At 49.6% G+C, this 23,778-nt stretch overlaps 1 protein-coding gene across 2 annotated transcripts in view; it reads left to right on the top strand.

Moving 5' to 3' along the window:
- Positions 1-21,934, top strand: part of MIDN (midnolin) — a 43,538-nt gene extending 21,604 nt beyond the window's left edge. For both annotated transcript variants that reach the window (XM_061601095.1, XM_061601094.1), the window contains exons 5-8: positions 5,913-6,320; positions 7,813-7,945; positions 9,101-9,397; positions 20,390-21,934. In XM_061601095.1, the coding sequence (XP_061457079.1) occupies positions 5,913-6,320; positions 7,813-7,945; positions 9,101-9,397; positions 20,390-20,652 (1,101 nt within the window). In that variant the 3' untranslated portion in view covers positions 20,653-21,934. The remainder of the gene's footprint in view (positions 1-5,912; positions 6,321-7,812; positions 7,946-9,100; positions 9,398-20,389) is intronic.
- The last annotated feature ends 1,844 nt before the right edge of the window (positions 21,935-23,778 follow it).

The following is a 23,778-nucleotide window of genomic DNA, read 5'->3' as shown; positions in this document are numbered from 1 at the left end:
TCCTGGGACATTTTGGACTACATTCCCCATCAGCCCCAGCTTCAAACACAGCTGTGCCTGCTAGGGCTGATGGCCATTGTACCCTGAAACCTCTGGATGGCGCCAGGCCAGCGTGGGCGATGGGGGTGGCTGTTTCCGTGGTCTCTGTCTCTGATGCCAGCCTGGCAGATCGTCCCTTTGGCTGGCGCCTGTGTGCGGGTGTGAAGATAATAGCGTTCTTCCTCCTCTTGTCTTTTTTTTTTTTTAAAAAATTAAAAATGCAAGTGCCAAGGGAAGCCTTATTTTTAGTTTTGCCAGGAGCCTGTGGTGCTGAGGCGCGGGCCTGGAGGTGCTCAGGGCGGCCTCTGGTTAATGACGGCCATAGGGTGGCACTCAGGGCAGGTGTGAGTCAGCCCCAGCCTGGGACATCGCCAACTGCAGGTTGGCCTCTGATGTCAAGAGAATCTGGAGGAGAGGGGAAGGGAAGAGGGGAGGGAGGAAGAGGGAGAGGCGTAGCCTGGTCAAACGTCTCCTGCAGCAGGGGCAGAGTGGGCTAGTGGTTAGAGAGCTGAGCAAAATGGGTTTGGAGAGCTTGAGGTGTGCTTGACCCTTTTGGGGACTGAAATCTATGAGTCGTGGATTTAGGTTCTGGTTGTTGTTTTTTCAGTTCTTTTGCTTAAGAGGCTTGGAGAGCCCATGACATGAGCCTAACAGGGAAAGAGGGCAATTATAACTTGTTTGTTTGTTTTCTATAAGAAAACATTGTTGGGACATGGGTTGACCTGGGAGGAACCTGCCCTCCCACCTCTCTGTCTCTGCTAGCCTCAGTCACAAGAGTCTAAAATGGGTGCGCAAGGTCATTGGCACTTTTGTGCAGCCAGTTCTGGGTTTGGTGTTTTTGCATCATCATCATCAGTATTATTAGTATTAGTATTAGTATTAATTTATGTTATTGTGATATGTTAGTCATCAGATGCAGGGCTCTGTCTAGGCAACTTATAATCACATTTGTTGCCCCTTTGGATCTTTTTCTGACCTGGTTTTTGTTGCTTTTTTTTTTTTAATGAATTGCCTTCCCAACTGCCCTGTGAGGTGGGCCACTGGGCTTTATGCCTTACTTGGTGCCTGGTCTCTGGTCTCCAAAACCAGAAGAGGAGGGGAACGCATCATTCTCCTCTTTTCTGGTTAAGTGAAATCTCAGCAGAGGGTTGTTGAGTTTTTTTGGGGGGGGGTTATGAGGGGGGATGTGTTGGTGTCTTGGGGAGACAAAAGGTTTCTGAGATAGCTTTTTTCTGCATATGGTAATCGGCATGCCATCTGTGCCGGCTTGGTGCTTTGAGAACAAAGGAGTCAGCCAGCTTCCATTCAGCTACGGAGAAAAGGGAATTCCAGGGAGGGGGGATGTCGAGGAGATGTTGGGGGGGATACCAAAACTGAATTGGGGGGGATACAGAGAGAGACTATTCCAGCTGCAGGTTTCCACCCCCTTTTGCTCTCTTCCTTGGAAACATTGCCCCTCTCTTAAAAAAATTAATAATAATAGTATTGCTTGCTGGATCCACCTTCATTTTCGGTTGTTTTTTTAATTGGCGGGTGCCCGGTGATCTTTTGTTCAGCCAGCAGGGGCAGACCCCTGCTGAGAGAAGCTTTTTGAGGGCCCTTTGTGGCTGGGATGGTTTGGAATTTCGTGAAGGCAGCCGTCCTGTGATCCTGATGCCCCCGATCTCTCTCTTTTGTTTTCTGCCTTGGGGTAGTTGGGAGGCCAGGTTACTAGTCCTGTGCAGCTGCCGAGGGCGGCTTGAGCCTGGGTGGAGGATGGAGATATTTGCCTTGCTGGCTCAGGGTTATAAAGGCAGACATTCCCAGCCAGATGTTTGGGGCTGCAATTCCCACCAGCGCCGCTGTGCCGGTTGGTGGGAGTTGCGGTCCAAAACGTACGGAGGGTGCCAGGTTGAGGAAGGCTGCAGTAAAGATGACAGGCCACCCCTGGTTCTCCCCCCTTCCCAAGCACATAGAACTTGGAGGTAGGCTGCTCTTTTCCATGACAGTTCCATCTACTGGTGGTGGTTGGTTGACCTTTGTACCCCACTCTTGTTCAGGCTGGCGGTTGTGGGTCACCTCCCCTCCCTCCTGCATTATCCTCACAACAACCCTGCAAAGTAGGTTAGGTGGTGAGAAAGAGCCTGACTCTGGCTGAGGTGGGGGTCCGAGTTCTGTTTCCCCCACCCCTGCAAAAGTAGTTTTTATCCGATTCGCAAAGGGGTCTGTGATGCCCCCCAAAAAAGTGAAGAGCCTCTGGTTTAGATAGACCCGCCCTCCAGGACAGCCCTGCTCAAATCAAGCCAATTCGGATAATCCCAAAGTGAGTCCGAGGATTCAGGGATGGACTGTATATGGAGATTTTGCTTCTGGCTGCCACAGCAAAGGCATCCTTGCGTGCCTTCTGCATCAGCCGCCCTGGCATCACCTAGTCATCCTGGATTTTCACGCTGCAGATCAGCTAGCTGCTGCCGCCGCCTCCGCAACATTGTGTCGCAGTGAGTTCCATAGGTTAACCTACCTGAACAAGTATGATTGTTTGCGGCCAGTGTCACTGCTGTGCCAGTACCCAAGAAAAAGTCTCTGCCCTCAAGGCTGTTCCAATCTTAAATTTCAGGTTGGAACACGGGGGGGGGGCGGAGAGTAAAGCTATGAGGAAGAACTGACAACCCCCCCCATTGGATGCGCTTTGGGAGTTGATTCATGCGCTCATTCATTGGGAGTTGGTGCGGAATGAGAAGTGTACTCTGTGGCAAATGGGATTGCACTCTGCACATGCTCAGGAGCCCCTTGAGACCATTGTCCCTGGGTATCCAGTTCATACTCCCTGCATGCTGGTGAAGTGGTAGCTGGGAAGGAGAGGGGAGGAAAAGAATAAGCCTTGAATTTTTTGATATTTTGATATTGGGTCTTAATATTGTGGAACTCTGGCTTTATTTCATTTAAAGCATTCGTGTTTTAATGAATTCGTTTTACGTACGACTTTTTAAATTGAATTTCTTAATATTTTGGGACCCTGGCTTTATTTCATTTAAAGCGTGCGTCTGTTTTAATGAATGTATTTTATGTGTGACTTTTTAAAATGGTTTTTTTTTTTATATTGGATCTTAATATATTGAAACTCTGGATTTGCTTCATTTAAGGTGTGGTTTTTACACAGAGTGCCCTTCGTAATGATCAAAAAAGAGCAGAGTAGATTACTGCACTCCTTTTTTTTTTTAAAGAAAAGATGCTTTCTCACCGTTAAAAGAAAAGAGGTTTCTTGCAAAGATCAGCCCCCACTGGCTCTGACTTCAATTCTTCTCTCTCATCTTCCCCATCCCCATGAGCCTGGGTGTCCGAAACTCAGAGACGTCGCCACCTCGCCCACCTCTTCCTCTCCTTGCATCCTGCGAGCACGCTTCTGGACCACCTGTTCCCACGAGTTTCTCAGAAACTTTGAAAGAGGGGGGGAGGCTTACTTTTTTGTGCGTGTGAAAACGGGACACGAGCAGTTACGCCTGGGGGGGAGGATTTTGGCAGGTGCTGGGGTGTCGAGCTGGGTTGTGGATGACTTATAAAAGCTTTCTTTAAAAAGATAAGAGCAAATCTTTTTTCCTCTTTTTCTCGTTTGCTGGCGTTTCTGCAGAGGTGAAAAAGGAGGGGAGGTGGTGAGATGATGCATGCATTACGAGGCCGTGTTTTCGTGAGCTGTGGTTGACTTTGCAGAAGTCTCTAAGCAGCCACACACACGTGCGCATGCACAGATACATTTGGAGACGAAATGATGGCAAGAACGCCTTGGAACCGTCTCTAACTTGTCGATGGATAGGCTTTACCTCTTCAACCATGAGGTCCAGCAACTTGCTAAGTTTTTGTTTTGTCCGTTTTCTTTTATTCATAAGCGTACGTGCATACTGCCATTTCATTTTTTTAAAAAAAAGCATCCAAGCAGGTTCAAAACTGTACGGTAAAAACCATTTTTTAAAAATACAGTAAAGACAAAGATGGTTGGCGACTGGGGGGGGGTATTCAATGCTTGTCCTAATCGGAGTACCCCCACTGAAGTGAACAGGCCAACCTGGGTTCATTCATTTCAGTGGGTCTACTCTGAGTTGTTGAATACAACCTTGGCGCTGTGTGTGTGGTTTTTAAAGAACCAGCCACCTGCCGTTGTTCCATCCAGCTCAGTCATGTCAGCGCTGACTGACAGTGGCTCTCTGGGCAGGGAGACTGTTCCAGCCCTCTGTGGCGATGCCAGGGATTGAAGGGGCTCCTGCTGGGAGGAAGGGCGGGATATAAATCAAATGATAAATAAATCTGGGGCCTTCTGCATGCAAAGACAGGAGCTGCGTCCCTGGGAATAAAGCAAGATTACCCCCCTTGTGGTTCTGAATGCAGCACCGAGTTCAACAGGGACATAGGACCTTAGACCGACTCAGGTGGCATCTAGCTCATTATTGTCTACATGGACTGGCAGCGGCTCCTTGGGGTTTCAGGGCAAGGGATAATTCCCAGCCCTACCTGGGAGATGCCATTGGGGACTGAACCTTCTGCATGCAAGACAGATGCGCTGCCACTGAGCCCCTCCTTTTCAGTGGCTGGGCTGGTTTCAGAACCACCGTCTCCTTGCAGACCCGTATCTTGCTGTGGGGGCAAGCTGTGGGGGCAGTTTCCTCCTTTCCCCACCCCCCACAACAGCACCACCCTTCCTTGTTCAGTTGGCAAGAAGGAAATTTCCAATTACGTCTTTCGCCCTGTCCTTCTTTTAAAAAAATAAATGGTTCCACCCTAGAACAGCAGAACCCCACCTGTTTAGGCAAATATTTATGGCTGTCTTTCCTCACCGACCTGCCCCCGCCCCTTCCCAGGACCCATGTTCACTCTAGAGCTCCCTCGCCCGAATCCTGGCAGATCACGCAGGTGTGGAGGGGGTTATGGGCTGTCCAAAGCGATCCTCCCAGGGAGGAGGGTGTGAGAGGTTATGTCGGCTGCAGCTGAACTGTTTGTGTTGCACCTCGGTGGTGATTTTTTTTAAAAAGCTGACCGTGGTATTGTCTCCCACTGATGGGCAGAAACCCCACAGGTGTGGCTCTTCCTGACACACAGAACTGCACCTGTTGAATGCTCTGCCTGCCACGGGACCCAGCCTTGAACCCTGGGAGGTGCGGTGTCAGTGTGAGGACTTTCCTCTTGAACTGACTAGTTAGCGTGGGCACCTGTTAACAAGGCGTAACGATCTTCGCCTGGAAGCCTGTGCCAAGCCCACGTTTTGTTTTTAGGTGACAACCATGCCATGTTTATAATGAGCTGAGGAGGACAAAGAAGACCCGCCCACCCCTGAGCTGCGACCTGCCTCTGAAGCCAGGCTTCTCTGTAACCACTCATCTGTGGCGAGCTGAGCTTTGGCTGCAGGCGACTAGACATGAAAGCTTTTTATTTCCTTCCTTCCCTATTTTTTTCTTCTGAACTGTTCCTCTCAAGTTGGCACAAGTGTTCTGTGCGCAAAGTCCGTTTGAGGCTGGGGAAAGATCAGGGAAACAACAAAAGCTAACTCAGATCCTGAACCTTCCCCTCTTGGCCACTAGAAATCTCCCAGAGCCCAGTGAAGTTGTTGAATAAGCCCCATGCGTGATTCCAAGCATGGTATTGCAGCCATAAGAGCTAGCAACATGATGAATGCATTTTTGTTGTGTGGGAAACTGGGCAATACATACGCCAGATACGTTGCTGGGATACGTTTGGGTGCCGTTTTAAATCAAGAAGGCAGACCGAACGTTTCAAAGTCACACTGCTTTTAAACACTGCTTTATGTTGTGTGTTTCTTCGAATTCCTGGGTATGAAGCTGCTCCCTTTTTCTGAGTCTTGCTGCCTTAATCTTGGCTTCTCAGTTCTTGTCCTTTTCCCTCCCCAGGTAAACGACTTCCTGTCGGGCAGATCTCCTCTCACCCTCGCCCTGCGCGTCGGAGATCACATGATGTTCGTACAGCTGCAGCTCGCAGCCCAGCAGAGCAGTGGGCAGCTGCAGCACCGCCACGTGATCGCCAGCCGCGGCGAGGCATCCGGAGGAGCCCCCGCGATGCCAGCCCCGGGCCCCGATTGCCACGCGCTCCATGGGGGCAGCCCCGCCTCCAGCTTTGCCCGGGTCCCTGCAGTGCCTGTCTGCCAGCAAAGCCCTGCAGCCTCTCCCTCACAGGCCACACCCATGTACTGTAGCACCGCCCACCCCACGCCCGTCACGGCAGGCATGTTCCGGTCGCACGGGGCTGATGCCCAAGCGGCGAGTGGCGGCGGCGGCGGCAGCACCTCTCTGTGTTCAGAGGTGAGTTGCCGTCTCGTTCGGGGCCGGCTCAGCTATTGGGCAAAGCCAGGGAAGCGGCTCAGAGGGCAGAGGATGTTAGGAAATCAGGGCGGCTGGCTTCGCCTCCCTTGCCTCCTGCTCTGTGAATTCACTGGCTCTTCTTCCAAACTGCCAAAAATCTCTCTCCTCCCCCTCCCGTTGCCATCTCTAGAGGATGACTCCCCTTCCGCGCAAGAGTGGATTGTGCAAAACCACAGCAGATCCTCCCCAAAAGGCAGAATTAGGTAACCGTGCAACCTGTCGGTTGAAACGGGCCAGGAGGAAGTCTGGCATTTGTTCAGAATGTTTAGAATTGCTGTTGTTGTTTTTAAAGGCTCTAGTCCCTAAGGGTGGCAAAAGGGAGGAGGAGGCTGCTGTGGAGAGGACCCAGGAGCCTTTCAGCCAATGGGGAAGGGTCCCTCTTAACCTACCTTTTCTTTACTTCTCCTCCATAGGTTACTCTTAGGACAAACCCTTAACCCCCAAAAGCATGCTGTATTTTTTTTCCCTAACCCGAAAGCTTAATTTTGAACCAAGGGCTAATCCCCGAGAGTCTGTTCTGCCCCCCCCCCAAGATCCCAAGCGAAGCACAACCCCCTCTCTTAAGAAGTCCGAAGTACATACAGGAAGCTGTCTTATTCTGGCTCAGGCTGCTTGTCTGCTCTGACTGGCAGCAGCTGTCCAGGGCCTTGGGCAGAGAAGGGTCTTTTCGTTCGCGTCCTCCTTAATCGCTTTTCCTTGGAGATGCTGTTAGGGATTGAACCCATGGCCTTCTGCATGCAGAACAGGTGCTCTGCCATTGAGCTTCGATAGCCTTTTGCCTTATGGTGAATCAGACCATGTAGCTCAGTGCGGTCTACACTGACTGGCAGCGGCTGACCAGGGTTTCAGGCCTTCGAGGACTGGAGACCTTCTGCATGCGAGACAGGTGCTCCACCTGACTCCTCGCGTCTTGCCCCCAGAAAGCCAAATCTGAGAATCCCAATTCTGGCTGTTAAAGAAGCCAGCCTTCAGACGAGTCACTTGGGAGGGCCGATTTGAAACTCTCTCGATAGTGGCTTGGTTTTAAAAGAAGAGCGTAATGTGTGTATTTCGTATTAAAATTTTATTCCTCGTAGGAAGCCAGAGTGGCAAACATAAAGAAAACCCACCATCTAACAGCTACAAAAAGGAAAGCTTTGTAAACAGTTTAGAAAGCACAGTTGCAGCTTAAAAACGTTTCTAAAAGCAGAGCTGCGGATTGAAAATATTTCCAAAAGCGCTGTTACATTTTCAACAACATTTCTAAAGCACGGTTACATTTGAAAAAACATTTCTAGCTCACAGTTACCTTTTTAAAAGTTAGTTCTCCAGGCCGTCTTCTTCAGCCCTCAAACGCCAAGATGATTTGGAGAGGGGTGGGGTTTGCTGGCCAGGTGAGGCGGTACCTCTCTGCACAGGCTTCACCCGTCTGCCCTTTTGCTTTGTTCCTCAGGTGGATTGCTCTGCGCGGAGTAAATCGTCGCCCAGTCCCAGCCCAGGCCAGCCTTCCCGTCCCCGCAAACCCGGTGCTGTGATCGAAAGTTTCGTTAACCACGCCCCCGGCGTCTTCTCCGGAACGTTTTCTGGTATGCCCTTGTTGGCTCTCTCTGCCCCTTGCCACTGGCTTCCAATTGTGCCAAATACGGGTTGGTGTTTGTGTATGCAAGCTTCAGAGTATCATGGGGTGCTTCGGAGCATGTAAGCTTCGGAGTGTCGCGGGACGCTTTGCCAGGCAAGGTAAAGGGCCCTGTGAAACCCTGAAAGCTTGCAGGAGGGTGTGCACTCAAACGCATCCCAAATAAACTGGAGAAGCTCCAGACTGAATATAGCGTGGCTTGAGCTAAGTGGGTATACTCCTGATCCGTACTTGATTCCAGGCTACGTGGATTTGCCACTCTGAACCCCAAAACATGCATCTGGTTTTAAAATGTGGTTTGTCGTCTTGTTAGTAGCTACGTGCAGTTTTGGGTGCTGCTGCAACCCCTGCTTTACCAGAGATGGGGGACCTGTGACTCCCCACTCAAAGATGAGGTTGGACTTCAGCCCCATCAGCAAGTAGTTGTAGTCCAACATCATCTGCGGGGCCCACGATTGGTTTAAGTCTGGATTACAACTCCCATCGTCCTTGACCACTGGCTGATGAGGGGGATGGGCTTGGAGTCCAAAAACATCTTGGGACCCAAGGCTGAGGGACTCTCTTGTAGTCCCAACATCATCTAAGAGGGACGCAGCTAGAGGGAGACTCCCAGAAAAGTACAAGTGACTTAGAAGGATTGCTACCTGGCCCAGAATGCCTCTTCTGATTTTCATGAGGACTAGAAATCTGCCTTAATGTTCATCTTCAGCAGAAAGTTCTCTCTGTAAGCATAAGCGAAAAGCTTCAAACTCTGCACATCACAGAATGTGTTGTTTTTAAAAGTTGCATCATGATGATGATGATGATGTGTATCCTGCCCTTCCTCCCGAATGAGCCCAGGGCAGCAAACATAACAGTTTAACAGCAACAAAAAGAAAAGCACTCTAAAACCCAGTTACAGTTGGAAAGCATTCTTCCATCCGGTGATCTCCAGGTTACCAGGAACAGTCCCCTTCAGCCATCAAATGCCTGAGTAAACAAGAATGTTTCCAATTTCCTCTTGAAAGTCAATAGTAATGACAAAGTTTAGCAACTTGACTTCTTTCTCTAGCGGCCGTTAACTGCCTTCATGACCCACCTTTTTCCCCCTGATGCTTTTTGACAGGCACTTTGCACCCAAATTGCCAAGACAGCAGTGGCCGGCCGCGACGGGACATCGGCACCATCCTCCAGATCCTCAATGATCTCTTGAGTGCCACGCGGCATTACCAGGGCATGCCCCAGTCGCTGACACAACTGCGGTGCCAGACACAATGCTCCCTGTCCTCGGCAGCAGCATCGCCGCCTCCCTCTCCAGATCTCTCCAACAACACTACCTCAGAGAAAATCGCAACCGCTGCTAGCCAATCCTTGCATTTGGGCGCCCAGTGCACCAGCCAAGGAACAACCTCTAAACCTTCTGGTGAGTCCTCCAGGGCCGCCTCAATCCTTGTCTCTCCATGTTTGTGCTAAAGGGCTTGCTTGCTTATGTTTTCCCACTGCTGTTTTTCTGCAATACATATAGTTCAAGATCCCCACCTTCCTCTACAAGGGCAAAATATTTTAAGCCAGCCCTTGTCAACCTGTTACATGTTTTGGGTTGCAACATCCATCGGCCTCCGCTGGTCCATGAGGGCTAGCGACTTGACTTCTTTCTTTAACTGCCTTGCAGTCCAAAGTATCTGGAGTGCCCCAGGTTGACATAAGGTGGCTTTAAATATTTCCAAGTAAAGCGCCAAATTTGTTTGAATAGAACATTTCTAACCATGTGATTCTGTGCATATCTAGTCAAAAGTAAGGCCTGCTATGTTCAGCTACTTTTGGGGCAGGGGAGTTTTGAGATAATTGCACATGCTGAAGAAATAAAACACAGCATATTTGGTCTGCTGTAAGTACAAGTCAAATATGCTATATTGTTTCTTGGGGAATTTGGAGCAGTGAAGAAAACTCTGGAAAGTTCCCTCCTTGATCTTAAAGTTTTCCAGAAGTCTTACATCACTGGGTGGAACGGTCGGTGACACTCCAATCAGTTTACAAAGGGTTCAAGGGCTGATTTGACTTGTGTTTATTCAGAGAGACTCAATTTCTTAAGTGGAAATGTTTGGTGTCCTCCTTTTGAAAAGGCCCTTCTAGGATCTGACAGCTACTCTATGATCAGGTGGTCTGTGCAGGGCGGGGATAGACACTGAAGATGTGCCAAGCCCTGCCCCTTACTCCTGATTGGTTCCCAAGTGCCAGGGCACAGTGGTAAAGTATGGAGCTCCACCCTCTATACTATATGGCTTGAGTTCTGGCAGGAAGATGGATTGTGCTGCAATGGTGGTTGTTTTAAGGCACTATGGCAATGACTTTTTTGTTAGAATCATGAGGACTGGAATCTTGCTTTCTTTTGTTTTTTTAAGGGCATAGCTCAGGGGCAGAGCATTGGCGTGAAGGGGCTCAGGTTTCATCCCCGGCGTCTTTAGGTAGCGCGGGGAAAGATTATTATTTTGTTTATATATCTGTGTATTTAATATCCCGCCCTTCCTCCCAGAAGGAGCCCCCAAAATGTAAATGTACTGCCCTCAATTCTGACTTATGGAGACCCTATGAATAGGTTTTTCACGAGGCTGAGAGGCAGTGACTGGCCCAAGGTCACCCAGGGAGCTTCATGGCTATGTGGGCACTTGAACCCTGGTCTCCCAGGTTATAGTGCAACACCTTAACCACTACGCCACGCTGGCTCTTGAAGGAGCCCAGGGCAGCAATTAAAAGTCTAAAATCCTGGAGAGCTGCTGCCAGTCAGGGTGGACAATACTGAGCTCGATGGACTGATGACCTGACTCTGAATAAGGAAGCTTCTTAGCTAAGCCCATCTAGGCAGCTTTGTTGTTGAGTTGGGGATTTGAACCTGGGCCCCCGGCCACTTCCGGGTATCAAAATCCTTTATCTCCTTGCTAATCAAGCAGGCCGGCCCCCAGTTTTCTAAAGGCTCTCTGTCTCTTTCCCAATTCCTGACCCCGGTCACCTGTGTGTCGATGTTGCAATTCACACAACCGCTCCCAGAAATTGTTCCTGAGTTTGTCCAAGGTGGGCTAGGCTTGGTTTGCCCTCAAGAATTTAACCTGGGCTCGCTTCATGTTTGCTCTTCCTGGGGTGCCTATTCGAATCCCACCGGTGGGGTTTTCTGAAAGAATCAGACATGCTCACTGCATAGAAAGCTAGCATGTCTGGAGGCAGAGAGGGGAGAAAGCTACATTCCTAACTCCCAGTTTTTGGCTCAGTTATTCTGGGTCAGGGTGACCTTTGATGAAGTGAATAGCTTATCTCTTTGAATGTTTCATAAGTGGTTTCAACCCATTCCTGTCCCAAGGACATTTTCCCCATAGCTGCTTCTCGAGGATTGCCCGTTAGGCTCTTTTGTTTGTTTATCATAGTGAAAATTTGCATATGCAGATGACCTGCCAGTCTCCTTCCGAAATCATCATCATGCAAATAGCTCTTCTTGTGTGGGGTCCCCCCCCCAATTCCCTCTTTCCATTCACACCCCATTCTTGGCGGGGGGTGTTGCATGAATCTTTCTGTTTCCGTTGGCAAATCTACATGTGCCAAGTGGTTAACATGGATTTCTTTTGTGTTTCTGGACAAAGGGAAAATTGCAGTGCCCTGAGGCTGTGTCCTTTGTTTTAATTTTTGGGGTGGTGGTGCTGCCAATGAGTATTTTGCAATAACTGTTTGCAAACGGAGATCTCTGCCCTTGGGACCTTACAATGTAAACCAGCCTTCCCTAACCTGGCGCCCTCCAGATATTTTGGACTGCTGTGCCTGGCTGGGGCTGATGGGAATTGTAGTTCAAACCTTTCTGAAGGCGCCACGTTACGGAAGGCATCGTTTAAATGGGGTGCGAGAAGTGTATAAAGGCTGAAGCGCTTGCAGCCTTTTCCTGGATGCTCTTAGGAACCTAGGAGGCTGCCTTTATGCTGAATCAGACTCATTGCTCTAGCTCAGTATTGGCTACCCGGACTGGCAGCACCTTTTCCGGGTTTCAGGCAGGGAGACTCTGCCAGCCCTGCCTGGAGATCCCAGGGATTGGATCTGTGTACAAACTCTGCGTGCAAGACAAATACTCTACCCACTGAGCGATGGCCTTTCCTGCTGAGGTTCGGGCCAAAGGGAGCCCCTGTAGGCCAGCATTCTCACGGTGGCCAACCAGGTGCCCATTACAGGAAGCCCCCAAGCAGGACCTGAGTGCAATGCTGGTCTCTCCCCCCCCAAGTCCTTCCCCCTGGGAGTAAATCCTGTTGAACTCAGCGCATCTTATTTCTGCCTGAACCGCACGTAAGATTGCAGTGTAAGGACATCTAGATGCATTTTGCTGGAGCTGGGAGTCAAAGATCCGCAGAGCCGTTGCTGATAAGGTTATTTTGGGATGGTGTTACAAAGGGCGCTTTTCTTGGGGTGGGGAGGGGACTACGCAGCCTTTCCCAGCCCCAGACGTTGCGGACTACAGCTCCCATCAGCCCCAGCCAGTGGGGCCAATAGTCAGAAATGATGGGGAATGTAGTCCAGCCGCATCTAGGGACCCAAAGGTTGGGAAAGGCTGGAACAGAGGAAGCTGTCTTATGCTGGTCTGCCTAGCTCAGCAACGCTGTCTCCCTGCCCCCCGCAGTTCATTCGGTGATGTCCAGTCTTCATCCTGCTCAGAGCAGACCCACTGAAACTAATGTCTCACGTAGGTCCATCCATTTCAATGGGCCTACTCTGAATAGCTGGATGCAAGCTTTTGTGTTGAACTGGGGTTTTTTAACTCCGACCCCATGCAATGGGATTTTTCTCCTTATTTATGTATTTATTTATTGCATTTACTGAGCCCTCTTTTTCTCCAAGGAGCTCAAGGTGGCGTATAAACATGGCTCTGACCCCTCGTTGTTTAATCCCCACAGCAACCCTGTGAGGTGGGTTAGGCTGAGGGGCAGTGACAGGCTCCCAAGGTCATGTGGCGGGCTTCGGAGCTCAGTGGGGGGTTCGAAACGGGGTCTCCCAGGCCCTAGTCCAAAACTCTAACCACTATACGAAGGGCCGCATTATGACTTTCGTGGGCCCTAGGCACTTTTGCCTTCGTGGGCCCCTTCCTCCATATCAATATTAAAAATTATTTTGATATAACTTCAAATCAACATATTTTTCTGTTTTAGGCAAAATTTAATAGATTTTCGTGGGCCCTAAAAGTTTAATTTTTTTTCTGATGTGAGAAGAAAATTATAAGATTTTCTTTGACCCTAAAAGTTCATTCTTCTTCTTCTGATTTTAAAAGAAATTAAAACATTTTCGTGGGCCCCTAGAAGTATCATGGGCCCTAGGCACTGTGTCTAATGAATACGTCAGCCCTGACTATACCACCGCTGCCTCTTTGAGGGGCCAAACTGGGAGGCGCCAAAGCGGTGACGTCCTCTCTCGCACTTGCGCACTTCATGCCTCTCTCTCTCTCCCTCCCCCCTCAGCTCCTTTGCTGCTTCAAGGAAGCCGTAGGCTGTGGCGAAGGCCGCGGTCCCAAAAATAGCAAGGCGAGTTGGTGGGGGCGAGGGAGGGAGGGGCGGCCGCAGCACAAAACAACATGGATCCTGTTGTTTCTCCCCCTCCGTGCCACCTTTCCTGACACCAAGGGGACGCTGGAATATCTCCGCTCCAAATCGACATTGCAGGGAGGAGGAGGGGGTGGCCGGCTCTCTGGCTGCCCGGTTTCTGCAAAGCTGGCGTCCCAGACCCTGACCTCAAAGACAAGGACATGTCCCCAGTTTGGCCACAAGCCCGTCCACCCACCCACCCACCCACCCCCCGTTGTTGTTGTTTTTAATTTATTACAGTTGGATTTGCACAGTCTTTGTTTAAGCATTTTCTTGCAACGCCGAACCTTCCTTTCCGGCACCCATTGTGCTCTGCTCTGTCCATCTCTCCCGCCCACCCACACTCTGTGCTCAGAGCGGACCCTCCGAGATTAAAAGACTTTGCTAAACTTGGCTCCGTTGATGCCCGTGGGTCTACTCCGAGTAGGGTTTTATCAGAGACAGCTTGGTTGCGTTGCACCCTGACAACTGCTTTCCCCCCACAAAGCCCATATAATTTATACCATAAGGTTGGGGTGTTTTGGTGGGGTGGGGGTGTCTCTGCACAGCGTGGCACCCCTTGAGCGAGGGCCTGGGATTCACTGAGAGTTGTTGGCTGGAAATATCTGGAGGGCCTCCAGGAATTCAATGAAAATTCCTTTCTGGTGACTGTGCTTGAGATGGTCTGTGCTCGAGACTGTGTTTTTTTAATTGGCCTGGTTTTGAACCCATGGCCGGCCGGCAGCAATTTAAAGCTGTCCAGTGAGTTTGTGTCCGATAGTTGACCTCTGCCCCTCCCTCCCCCTCTTTCCTTCGGACTAGAGAGCACTGGATTCTAACCTCACTCCTGCCTGGGGGGCACGAGGACTGCCTCGTTGCGCAAAGACAAGGTCCTAGCTCTCATTGAGAATGGAGGTGGGGAAGGTTCTCGTGATGGAATGTGCTTCTATGCCTTTGAGCCTAGTGGGCTAGGCTCTGTATACCTTGAGCAGGACCCACGGTTTCATTATGACATTTATATCCATCTTTTCCTCCCAAGAGCTCAAGGTGGGGTATGTGGTTCTGTTGTTCTCACAACAACCCTTTGAGGTTGGTTTCACAGAGTTAGCGACTGGCCTGAGGTCACCCAGTCAGATTCATGGCAGAGTGGGGAGGGGAATTTACGATCTATGTTACATTGGGAGAGGGTGAATTTGCACAGGGGGCATATGAAATGCTTGCACCGTAAATGGCAAGGACTGGTGCAGAGTTAGTGGCGAGCTGTGGAACGCCCCTGGTTCAAATCTCAGGTTGCCCTTGAGGTATGAAGAAGATGTCCTTTTGCAAGAGCTGAACTTTGTTTTTATTGCGTTTTTAATGTTTCCATCGTGTGATGCTTGTGGGTCTTTGTTTTTTCAACTTGTGGCAACCGCTTTGATGTGTCTAACGAAAGAGCAGTGTGCAAATATATTTATAAATAAATAATAAATGTATTTGTTTATTTAACGAAATTTATATACCACTTTGCTTTTTTAAAAAATCACTTTAAAATTACCAATGAAACAGTCAAAAATGCAGGGGATGGGGTGAGAAACAATGAGTGCCCTACCTCGCAGAGCTGGTGTGTGTGTGTGTGTAACTAATTTCAAAGTGTCTGATGAGCTCTGGGCAAGGTTTGTTGAAGGAGTGACCTCTCTTCTAAGGGAGTTATTCACTGGTGTTGGAAATATTGCTAGATCCTGTTTCTTAAGTCAGATCCATGATGTATATTTAAAGCATATTTAACATACTTCTAAAGCATATTGCTTCCTACCTCCCCCCCGGGAAGAATCCTGGAAACGTTAGTTTGCCCCTTGCAGAGCTATAATTCCCAACACCCTTAACAAACAACAGGGGAAGCCATATGTGTTAAACGTGCTTTAAATGTATGCTGTGGTTGTGACCTCATCCTCTGCGCAAGAGAGAGGGGGTGGTCCTTGTGGCAGAGGAAGCCCCCACCCGACCAACGCCGTGCAAGAGTCATGCCCTTCCACACCCGGTTGGCAGCAAACATCCACCCGCCCCACACACTCTATGGGAATCTTTCATCCCTCCTTCTCACGTCCTCCCCGCCTTCTCTTGCCCTGCGCCAAAGCAGGTCGGCACCTTCCCCTGTGCCCGCGTTGGCCTAGATACGTCACGCGGCCGCCTCTGAAGGTGGCCACCGCCAACGCTTCCTTGGCACGTAACAGAGAGAGAGAGAGATGTCGAGCCACCTGCTTGAGCAGCAAGGGGGGAGGCAAATGGCACTGTCTTATTAGCGTTGCGCGGAGAAGGGAATGTGGGCATGAATCCTCCGTGTGTGTGCGCGCGTGTTGTGCACTTCCTGTGCATAGTTGGAATGCCATCCTCCAATCCTACTCCCTGCCTGTGAAGCATTTATCTTGCCCCCCTCCCGCGCTGCCTTTTCTGGGTGCCCCCCCCATGCACCTCCAGTTCTCTACAGCCGCAAACGCTTATGCTGTCTGCTTCCAAAGGCACGCACCTGGGGTCCCAGGGACGGAGGAGTGGACTGAATCGGGAAAGGGTGGAAGCAGGCTTTTTTGGGGGGGAGGGGAATCACAGCGGGGAAATCTTCCATTTTTCACCACCATCCAACCCCCGGATGCCACTTTACTCACTCCAGCTGAGGGAGGGGGGGTCTGTCAAATTGTTGAGCATTTGCTGTTGTTGGGGGGGGAAGGGGAATTGCAATCATCAAGGGGACCAGGGAGGGGGCGAGCCTTTCCCCCCACTTCCTGGACTTGTGTTTTCTTCTGTCTTTTTATTTTTTTTAGCGGTCTAGTAGTCCCTGGTGGTTGCATGCTAAATCACCCTCCATTTTGCCACTGTTTCTGTACCAAAAGGGTTTAATGGCTGCTGTGTACCTCTGGGTGGTGGGTGGTGGGGTGCCATGCCTGTGGGGGAGGGGCAGACAAAGAGCAGCGATGTGGCTTGTCTGGAAAATGTCCATTTTGAATGAGGCTGATTTGCATAGGCTGATGGTTTGTTTTTTAAACTTGGAAAATTTTCCAATGCTCTCGAGAGTCCTCTCTAATTTAGCGTGTTTGTTTGGGGGGGGGGGCTGCTTGCATTTAGCGAGTAAACAAAGCTGGGAAAAGGGCTGAAGCGGCCAAATTTGCCTACGAAGCATTGTCTTTGCAGTTGGCCAGCCTGAGCAATTTCAGAAAGAGAATTTTCCACTGAAAAAGAACTGGAATTTTGCCCCACGTCACTGGGGGAGAAGGGGGGGTGGGGGAAGAGTGTGGTGCCTCTGGCCATAGACAGAAAGCAGTTATTTTGCTGCTGAGCCAGCCATGCAGCCCACCTCAAAGAATTTGAAGGATATTTTACTGAATTTTGCAGGGTGGGGGTATGTATTCTTTGCAAAAGCCGCTGCCGTAAAGAAGGTTCTATGGCTCTAAGACTTTCTCAAAGGCAGGATAAGCAAAGGTTTGCTGAAATGAGATGTTGGGGGGGGGAGGGACACCATTCTGCCCTGGGTAGGGTTAATTTTCCCCAGGGTAAGTATTGTAAAAACATGGAAGCTTAGAACATGATGCCAATGGAGATGTCCGCCTTCCCTCTGTATCTGCTTGGGAGTGCATATATAGAGCACCCCAAAATTCTAGTCCTCCAACTCCAACCCATGCAACTTTAACGGATCAGTGTTGTGGGGGGCTAGGAGAAGCATGAGCTGGAGAAGGAAATCCAGGTCAGCGTGTAGGGGGGTCGAGCAAGCCTCTGCTGAAAGTATAAGGGGCCTAGCTCCGTGCTGGAGAACTTGCTTTGCATGCAAAAGGTCACTCACACACGCACTCCTGTATCTCTAGGTAGGGCTGGGAAAGACTCCTGTCTGAAGCTCAGGTGTTGAGAACATGGACCAGCGGTCTGATTCCGTGTACAGATATGTTCCTGTTGGAATTGGCCTTTTATTCAGAATCTTGAGGACTAGCGTCTTGCTTTGTTTTACAGGCAAAGCTCCTAACTCAGTGGTAGAGCAAATGCTTTGCATGCGGAAGGTGCCAGGGGTTCAAACCCCGGCTTCTCCAGTTAGGGCTGGAGCCCTGGACAGGCACTGCCAGGCAGGGTACTGAGCTAGATGGATAACTTCTTCTGTCCCTAAAGTCTCGGTCTCTGTGTGACCATGAATTAGACATTCGACCCGTTACGCACACGCTCTCCGCCTAACCTGCCTCGCAGGAGCCTTCAGCTCCTTGGAGGACGGGCAGGATATAAAATCGGGTGAGGAAACCTTTTTTCGACCCAAAGGCCACATTCCATTGCTGGGGGCCATGTGCTGGGCAGAGGCAAAAGTGGGCTAAGCGACAGATCTGATGCTTAACTTAAAAAAAAAGAAAGAAAGAGGTTTTTACACACACACCCCAACCCGGCTCTCCGTCATCAAGATGAGCAAAAGAGAATGATCCCAGTTCAAGGGTGCCAAAGCAAAAAATACCCCTTCCCAGGCCTGAGGTTCCCCGCCCTTATAAAAATACAGGAAGAGTTGAGGCAGCACTGGGTGGTTGAAGAGATCTCCCCATTATGAAACTGGGAGGAGGGGGAGGGGTTGCCTTCCTCGGCCTGTCCGCAGAATCCGTCTCTCTGGAGGCGTCCGTACCATCGTGGTCTCCTTGGATGAATTCCTCTAGAATAAATACCGCCCCCAGTTTCGGTCCTGCCTGTCATCAGTGTGGCGCAGACTTCCGCCTCCTGCTTCCTTGGCTGTTATTAGTGCACATCCCTCAAATCACCTTCCCCCCCCTCCTTCCTTTCTTGTGACGCATGGAAACTGAGGCTCAGGCTGCACCCGGCGACGTGGCTATGTTGGCAGCATTCAGGTTCTTGCCCTGCTGGGAACAGGGTGGGGGTGGGTCCCTCTTCCCGTTCCGATTCCTTTTCTGCCGAAACAGTCGCCGACAGTGTGGGGTAGTGGTTAGATCCCCAAGCAACCGGGCTTTAAATCCCCTCCGCTTGACCATGAAGCTCCCTGGGGAGGCCTTGAGGAACCTCCCTCTCTCTCCTTCCCTCCGTCGCATGTATTGCCCTGCCTAGCCTACCTCACAGGGTTGTTGCGAGGCTTAAAATGAGGAAGCAGGAGAAAATCTTGTGGAAAAGGTGAGAATCTAAATAGAATCAGTGTCTATGTTCTTCTGCCCTTGTCCTCCACCGCCACGGGCCACGGTGCCGTTGGAGAGGCAAAGCACACTCTTTGCGGCCAAGTTTTTGTTCCTGATCAGGTTCCTTCCCCTCTGTTTTGCACCCTTCTCCGGCGCTCCTTTCCTATCTCTTGTAAACGTTCAATTGTTCGCCCGCCCACGGGCTGCTATGGGGGGGAGAGAAAAGTGCACCCTTTTGCTGCCTTTTGCTGGGGGAGAGTGGGAGGCGCGGTTTCTGTTCTCCGGAGAGGGGAAGCGATCGAAACCTGGAGGGAGGGCGGTTGGTTGCTGGGGATTGTGTCTGTGTGTGTGGAGGGGGTTGGAATGAGAAGAAAGGAATGGCAAGAATAAGAAGACAAAAGTGTGCCAGAGGAGCCATTGTCTTGCGTGCGCCATGCGCTTCCTGTCTCCGTTGCCATGGAGACTGAGGCCTCATTCTCCCTGCCGATGCTCCCATGCTGAGGAATTGGTGGGGGGGCTGGGGAGAGAGAAAGTCAGAGGGGGGAGTCCTCCGTTTCATGCATGGCGTATCTGGCAGTCGCACAGCCCCCTTTTTTTTGGTGGGGTTAGCTCCAGGGGGCTCAGCGGCCATCTTGGATTCGCTGCCACCTTTGGCCAAACGCCGCAGCCGTGGAACTGGATGGAGCCCCCATTGGCCTGATTCGGCAGGGCTCCTAGGTTGGTCCGAGGGGGGCTGTCACAGTGATGGCGGGGCTGGGCTGGGAAGAAGCCATAACATCAGTCCCACACCCAGCATGCCACAGTGGCTAGCCAGATGTCTCCAGGCAATCATTTTCTGCTGATGTCCTTACTCCCCCCTCCCCCAAAAAGCATGTGGTTTTGAGGTAGACTGCTTCCAATAATGGAGGCTCTATTCCGCTGTAAAAAAACAAACAAACCCAGAGCCATCCTTTGTTAATTTGTTGAATCCCTTTTATTTAAACCCAGTGGCCATCCATCCCGCATCTTGGGGGGGAGGTGTGTGAGAAGTTCCACGCCTTAATTTCTCATTTTGTGTGCGAGTGTTGTTTCTTGCCTGTCCCAATTCTGGCGTCGATGTTGAGTATTTATTTATTTATTTATTTCCATTTTTATACCGCCAAGCTCTCTGGGCGGTGTACATCAAATAAAAACACAACAAATACAATTTACAAAAATAATGACTATATATTATCTGATTAGGAGGAGTGGCCTGTGCTCTCCCCATGCTCATCCTGGATGTGGAGGATGACATTCTACAGAGGGGCAGGAGAGGCTTGCGATGAGCATCCAAGGACAACATTTCTGACTTCCTGAAAGTGATGTGTGGTTGCCCAAAGTGAGGTGTGTTATAGCAGCCACGGAGAATCTATGGCCCTCTCGATGTTTCTGACCTACAACTCCCATCATCTGCTCATTGGCCATGCTTGATGGGGCTGATGGGAGTTGTAGTTCAGCAACATCTGGAGGGCCAAAGATTCCCCATGCCTGCTTCATATAGCAAAGCAGAGCGATGGGATTGATGCTCTGGTGTCACCTGATTGCCAAGGCCAGGAGGATTCTGGGATGGTGCATTTACCAGCACCGGAGAGCTGATTTTTTTAAAAAAAATCTGTATCGCCAATTCTTTTAAAAGCAAATTCTCTTAACCTGTTTTTGGCGCATCTCCTAATCTCCTTGCGTTTTCTTCCTTTCCAGGGGACCGGTTGCGACAGACGGAGAACCGGGCCACCCGTTGCAAGGTGGAGCGCCTCCAGCTTTTAATGCAGCAGAAGCGGCTGCGCCGGAAAGCGCGCCGAGACGCCCGCGCGCCCTATCACTGGCTTCCGAACCGCAAGTCCAGCCGTACCAACAGCAACAGTAGCGTTTCAAGTGAAGGTAGCCTCGATCTGGACTTCGAAGACTCTGTGTGGAAACCAGAAGTCAAAGCGGACATGAAATCTGAATTTGTCGTAGCATAAAAATATAAATAGCAAGACCTTGGGGCCAGGGGGGAGAGCGAAGTTTTTTCCGGGGGGAGGAAGGGGATATTGAGAAGAATAATAAAAAAAGACCATTTAGTAATAATGTTTTTTTTTGGTCAGTGCGAGCAAAGTTCTTGGGTGCTTGATCATTTAAAAACAAAACACCTTGGTTGCTGTGGATTTCGTTGGATGGACATTTGGATATCTTTTTAGACAGATGAGATGTCTCCCTCTGCCTCCTTTGGAACAGTATTTCGTATTGTTTTTGAAACTCTGTTCTGGTTTTATTTTTTAAGAACTGAAAACGACCGAGCGAAAAAGACGCTCCTTCCCAGGAAGCGAACTTGAGAGGACGATTGACAAAACACTTCTTTATTTTTAAATTTTCCTGTTTCATTCTTTTTCTTTTTTGCGGTTTCAAAGAAGAAGGATCCTTCAAACAGCTGCCTTAGATGACATGTGGAAGAGAAAATGGACCCAGGATTAAACAGCAAGGGAGTTGGAGTTTGAGATGTACAGAGCTGGGAGGGGCAAGGACTTAAAAAAAAAAATCTCCTGGATTTCCTGGTTTTATTATTTTCAGGGAAAGGAGGAGAAAAGCCCAGGGCGGGTGGGTTGGGGATGGAAATGGAGGAAGAACCTTTTTTGGTGCATTGAATGCCACTTCCTTCCTTGTGAAATTGGCGAGGATGTAAGTTTCAAAAAAAAAATGGAGGTGTTTTTTTTAATCATTCAAAGCTTCCTCTTATTTTTATTTTAAAATTTATTCCTCTCTTTTTTAAAAAAGAAATTATTTGGTGATTTCTGTGTAACGGGAAGCGCTGTGCATTCTTCAGGCTGAGGGGAGGGCCCAGATTTTTTTGGGGGGTGGGGGGGTCAAAAAAAATGGATTTGAGGGCGTGTGCATGTCTGTCTGTTTCCCTTTAATATGTAGCATATCTCTGCTAATCTTGATCTGTCAAATCTTAAGCCCTTTTCCCACCCATCCCCAAATCCTTGCTACCGTGTATGTCTGCATTGCGAGAACCGGCTGTGCACTTTAGAGGTATAAATTGTGAAGTGATACAAGCCCATTTAATTTCCCCCCTCCCCCCAAAAAATAACCCTTGGGGGCTGGGAGGAGTGCTGTTTTGGACCTCATCCGAAATCTTCTCTTTCCCTCTTAAGGTATCCTGTCTTTTTTTCTTTTGTTTTGCATTGTATATCTTTGATACCAATATATTGACAATAGTTCTCTCTCCTTTTTTAAATTATTGTGTGCATTAAAAATTAGAGGCTACTGGTTTTTTGCTTTCTTTAAAAAAAAAAAATCTATGGAAGATAGTGTGAGATTTCCTAAGCTGAGAAAATAAGGTTGGCCACCTTGTTGGCGTTCAAAGTGGCCACAGCCCTGTGCCAGTCTCTGGATAGGGCAGGGAGGGAGGGTCTGTGACCTTCCAGGTGCTGTTGGACTCTATCCTTCAGGGAAGGGCCGTAGCTCACCAGGAGCAGAGACTTTGGTGGTCCTAGCTCAGCATTGTCGACACTGACTGGCAGTTTCAGACAGGGGAGTCTCCCAGCCTGAGCTGGAGATGCCAGCAATTGAACCTGGGACCTTTCTGCATGCAAATCTGCCACGGAGCTACAGCCTTTCCCTGTTGGGCCAAGAGTATGAGTTGGTGTGAGCCAGCTTCCTGTGTTTTGTCAGCCCATCAATGTCCAGTGAGCCACAGGTCTCCTGTCCCTTGCGTAGGAGAATTGGAGACCTGTTTAGATCTGCCCGTCCTCCATCCTGGCTCTCTTTCCATGCCAACCTCAGCTCCGCTTGGCTGCTCCTCTTATGGGACAGCCCTCCATCTTGTTTAAAAACTAAAAGGAAAACTTTGACATCACATGCATCCTTTACTATTTTAGGGTACCTTGGCTGTTGACCGTACAATGCCCAGTACCATTACCACTGTTCCCTTTGCAGGCCTGCCCATTCATAGCAGCCAGAAAGTGCCAGCCCCCTCCCCTCAAATCCTCCATTCATCGCCTCAATGGTGAGGTAGAAGCACCTCTGCCTGTCCACAGATCTCGCTGCAATTCCGCACATCTCTTTGCAGGAATCTGAAATGTAACCCTGCATTGTAGAGACCAAGATTTCTTCCTCTTTGAGGTTTTTATGTCTTCAGATTTGTGCAAGTGCGTGCTTGCAGGTTTTTTAAAAAAAAAAACATAAAAAATTAAGTGACACAAAACAGTATCTAGTAATACTTGTTTAGATACTTAGGGTTTTTTAAATTATTATTTATAGACTTAACAATAATGATCTGAGCCAGTAATTTTTCATAGGCTGTAATTTTTTTTCTTGTTCTGTGAATCTAGTAGCCACAAGTGTGTGTGTTCAGAAAGAGGGCCCCAACATAAAGCGAGTGTGCGTGTGTGAAAATATACGTAGGATAATTTTGGATCTAGGCCTTAAAAGCTTTTCAGCCATGGGGACGCAAAATGAAATGTTCATCCCCAAACCCTGGTCTTGTGTCTGGTGTTAGCCCTACTTGGAGTGGACCCACTGAGGTCACCAGCGTGGGCCCAGTAATTTCAGTGTGGCATGCCTCTGTTGTGGCACCAGTAGTGTAGTGGCAAATTCAGAAGTGCAGGATCCCTTCATGATATTCACAGCCATGCCCCTCTCTCTCTTTTTTTTCCTGCTGGGTTGAGAATGAGATCCCTGTTAATGCCTTCTCCCACAACAACAGACGTCCCTAAGAGCCAATAAGCACAAAAGATGAGTATTAGCTGCTGAAAAGAGTCTTCTTAGTGGCCGACTCTCCTCCTTTCACTCTGATTAGCTCCAATCAGCAGGAAAGGACAAGGAAGTATGTTAGAAGACTCTTCTCAGTGGCTAACACACTCCCCTTTCACGCTGATTGGCTCGTAGGATGCTGGAGACATAGGGACGCTGTTGGGACCCTGCTCCCAAAAAAAGTAAGGGGTCTTAGACCCCCTGCAACCCTGGACGACTACACCACTGTGTGGCACCGACATAACAAAGCAGTTTAAGGCAGTCACAGCTTTAATAATGGCTACCGAGGGGGGCACAGCTGGAAATCATTTTTCCTTCCTTCCATCCTCTGGGAAAAAAAGATCTCTAGCATCAGG

This window comes from Rhineura floridana, chromosome 18 (genome assembly GCF_030035675.1).
Source record: "Rhineura floridana isolate rRhiFlo1 chromosome 18, rRhiFlo1.hap2, whole genome shotgun sequence".
In the NCBI taxonomy this organism is placed as follows: domain Eukaryota; kingdom Metazoa; phylum Chordata; class Lepidosauria; order Squamata; family Rhineuridae; genus Rhineura; species Rhineura floridana.
The sequence above is the reverse complement of the archived record's forward strand: the minus strand, read 5'-3'. Positions and strand labels throughout refer to the sequence as shown.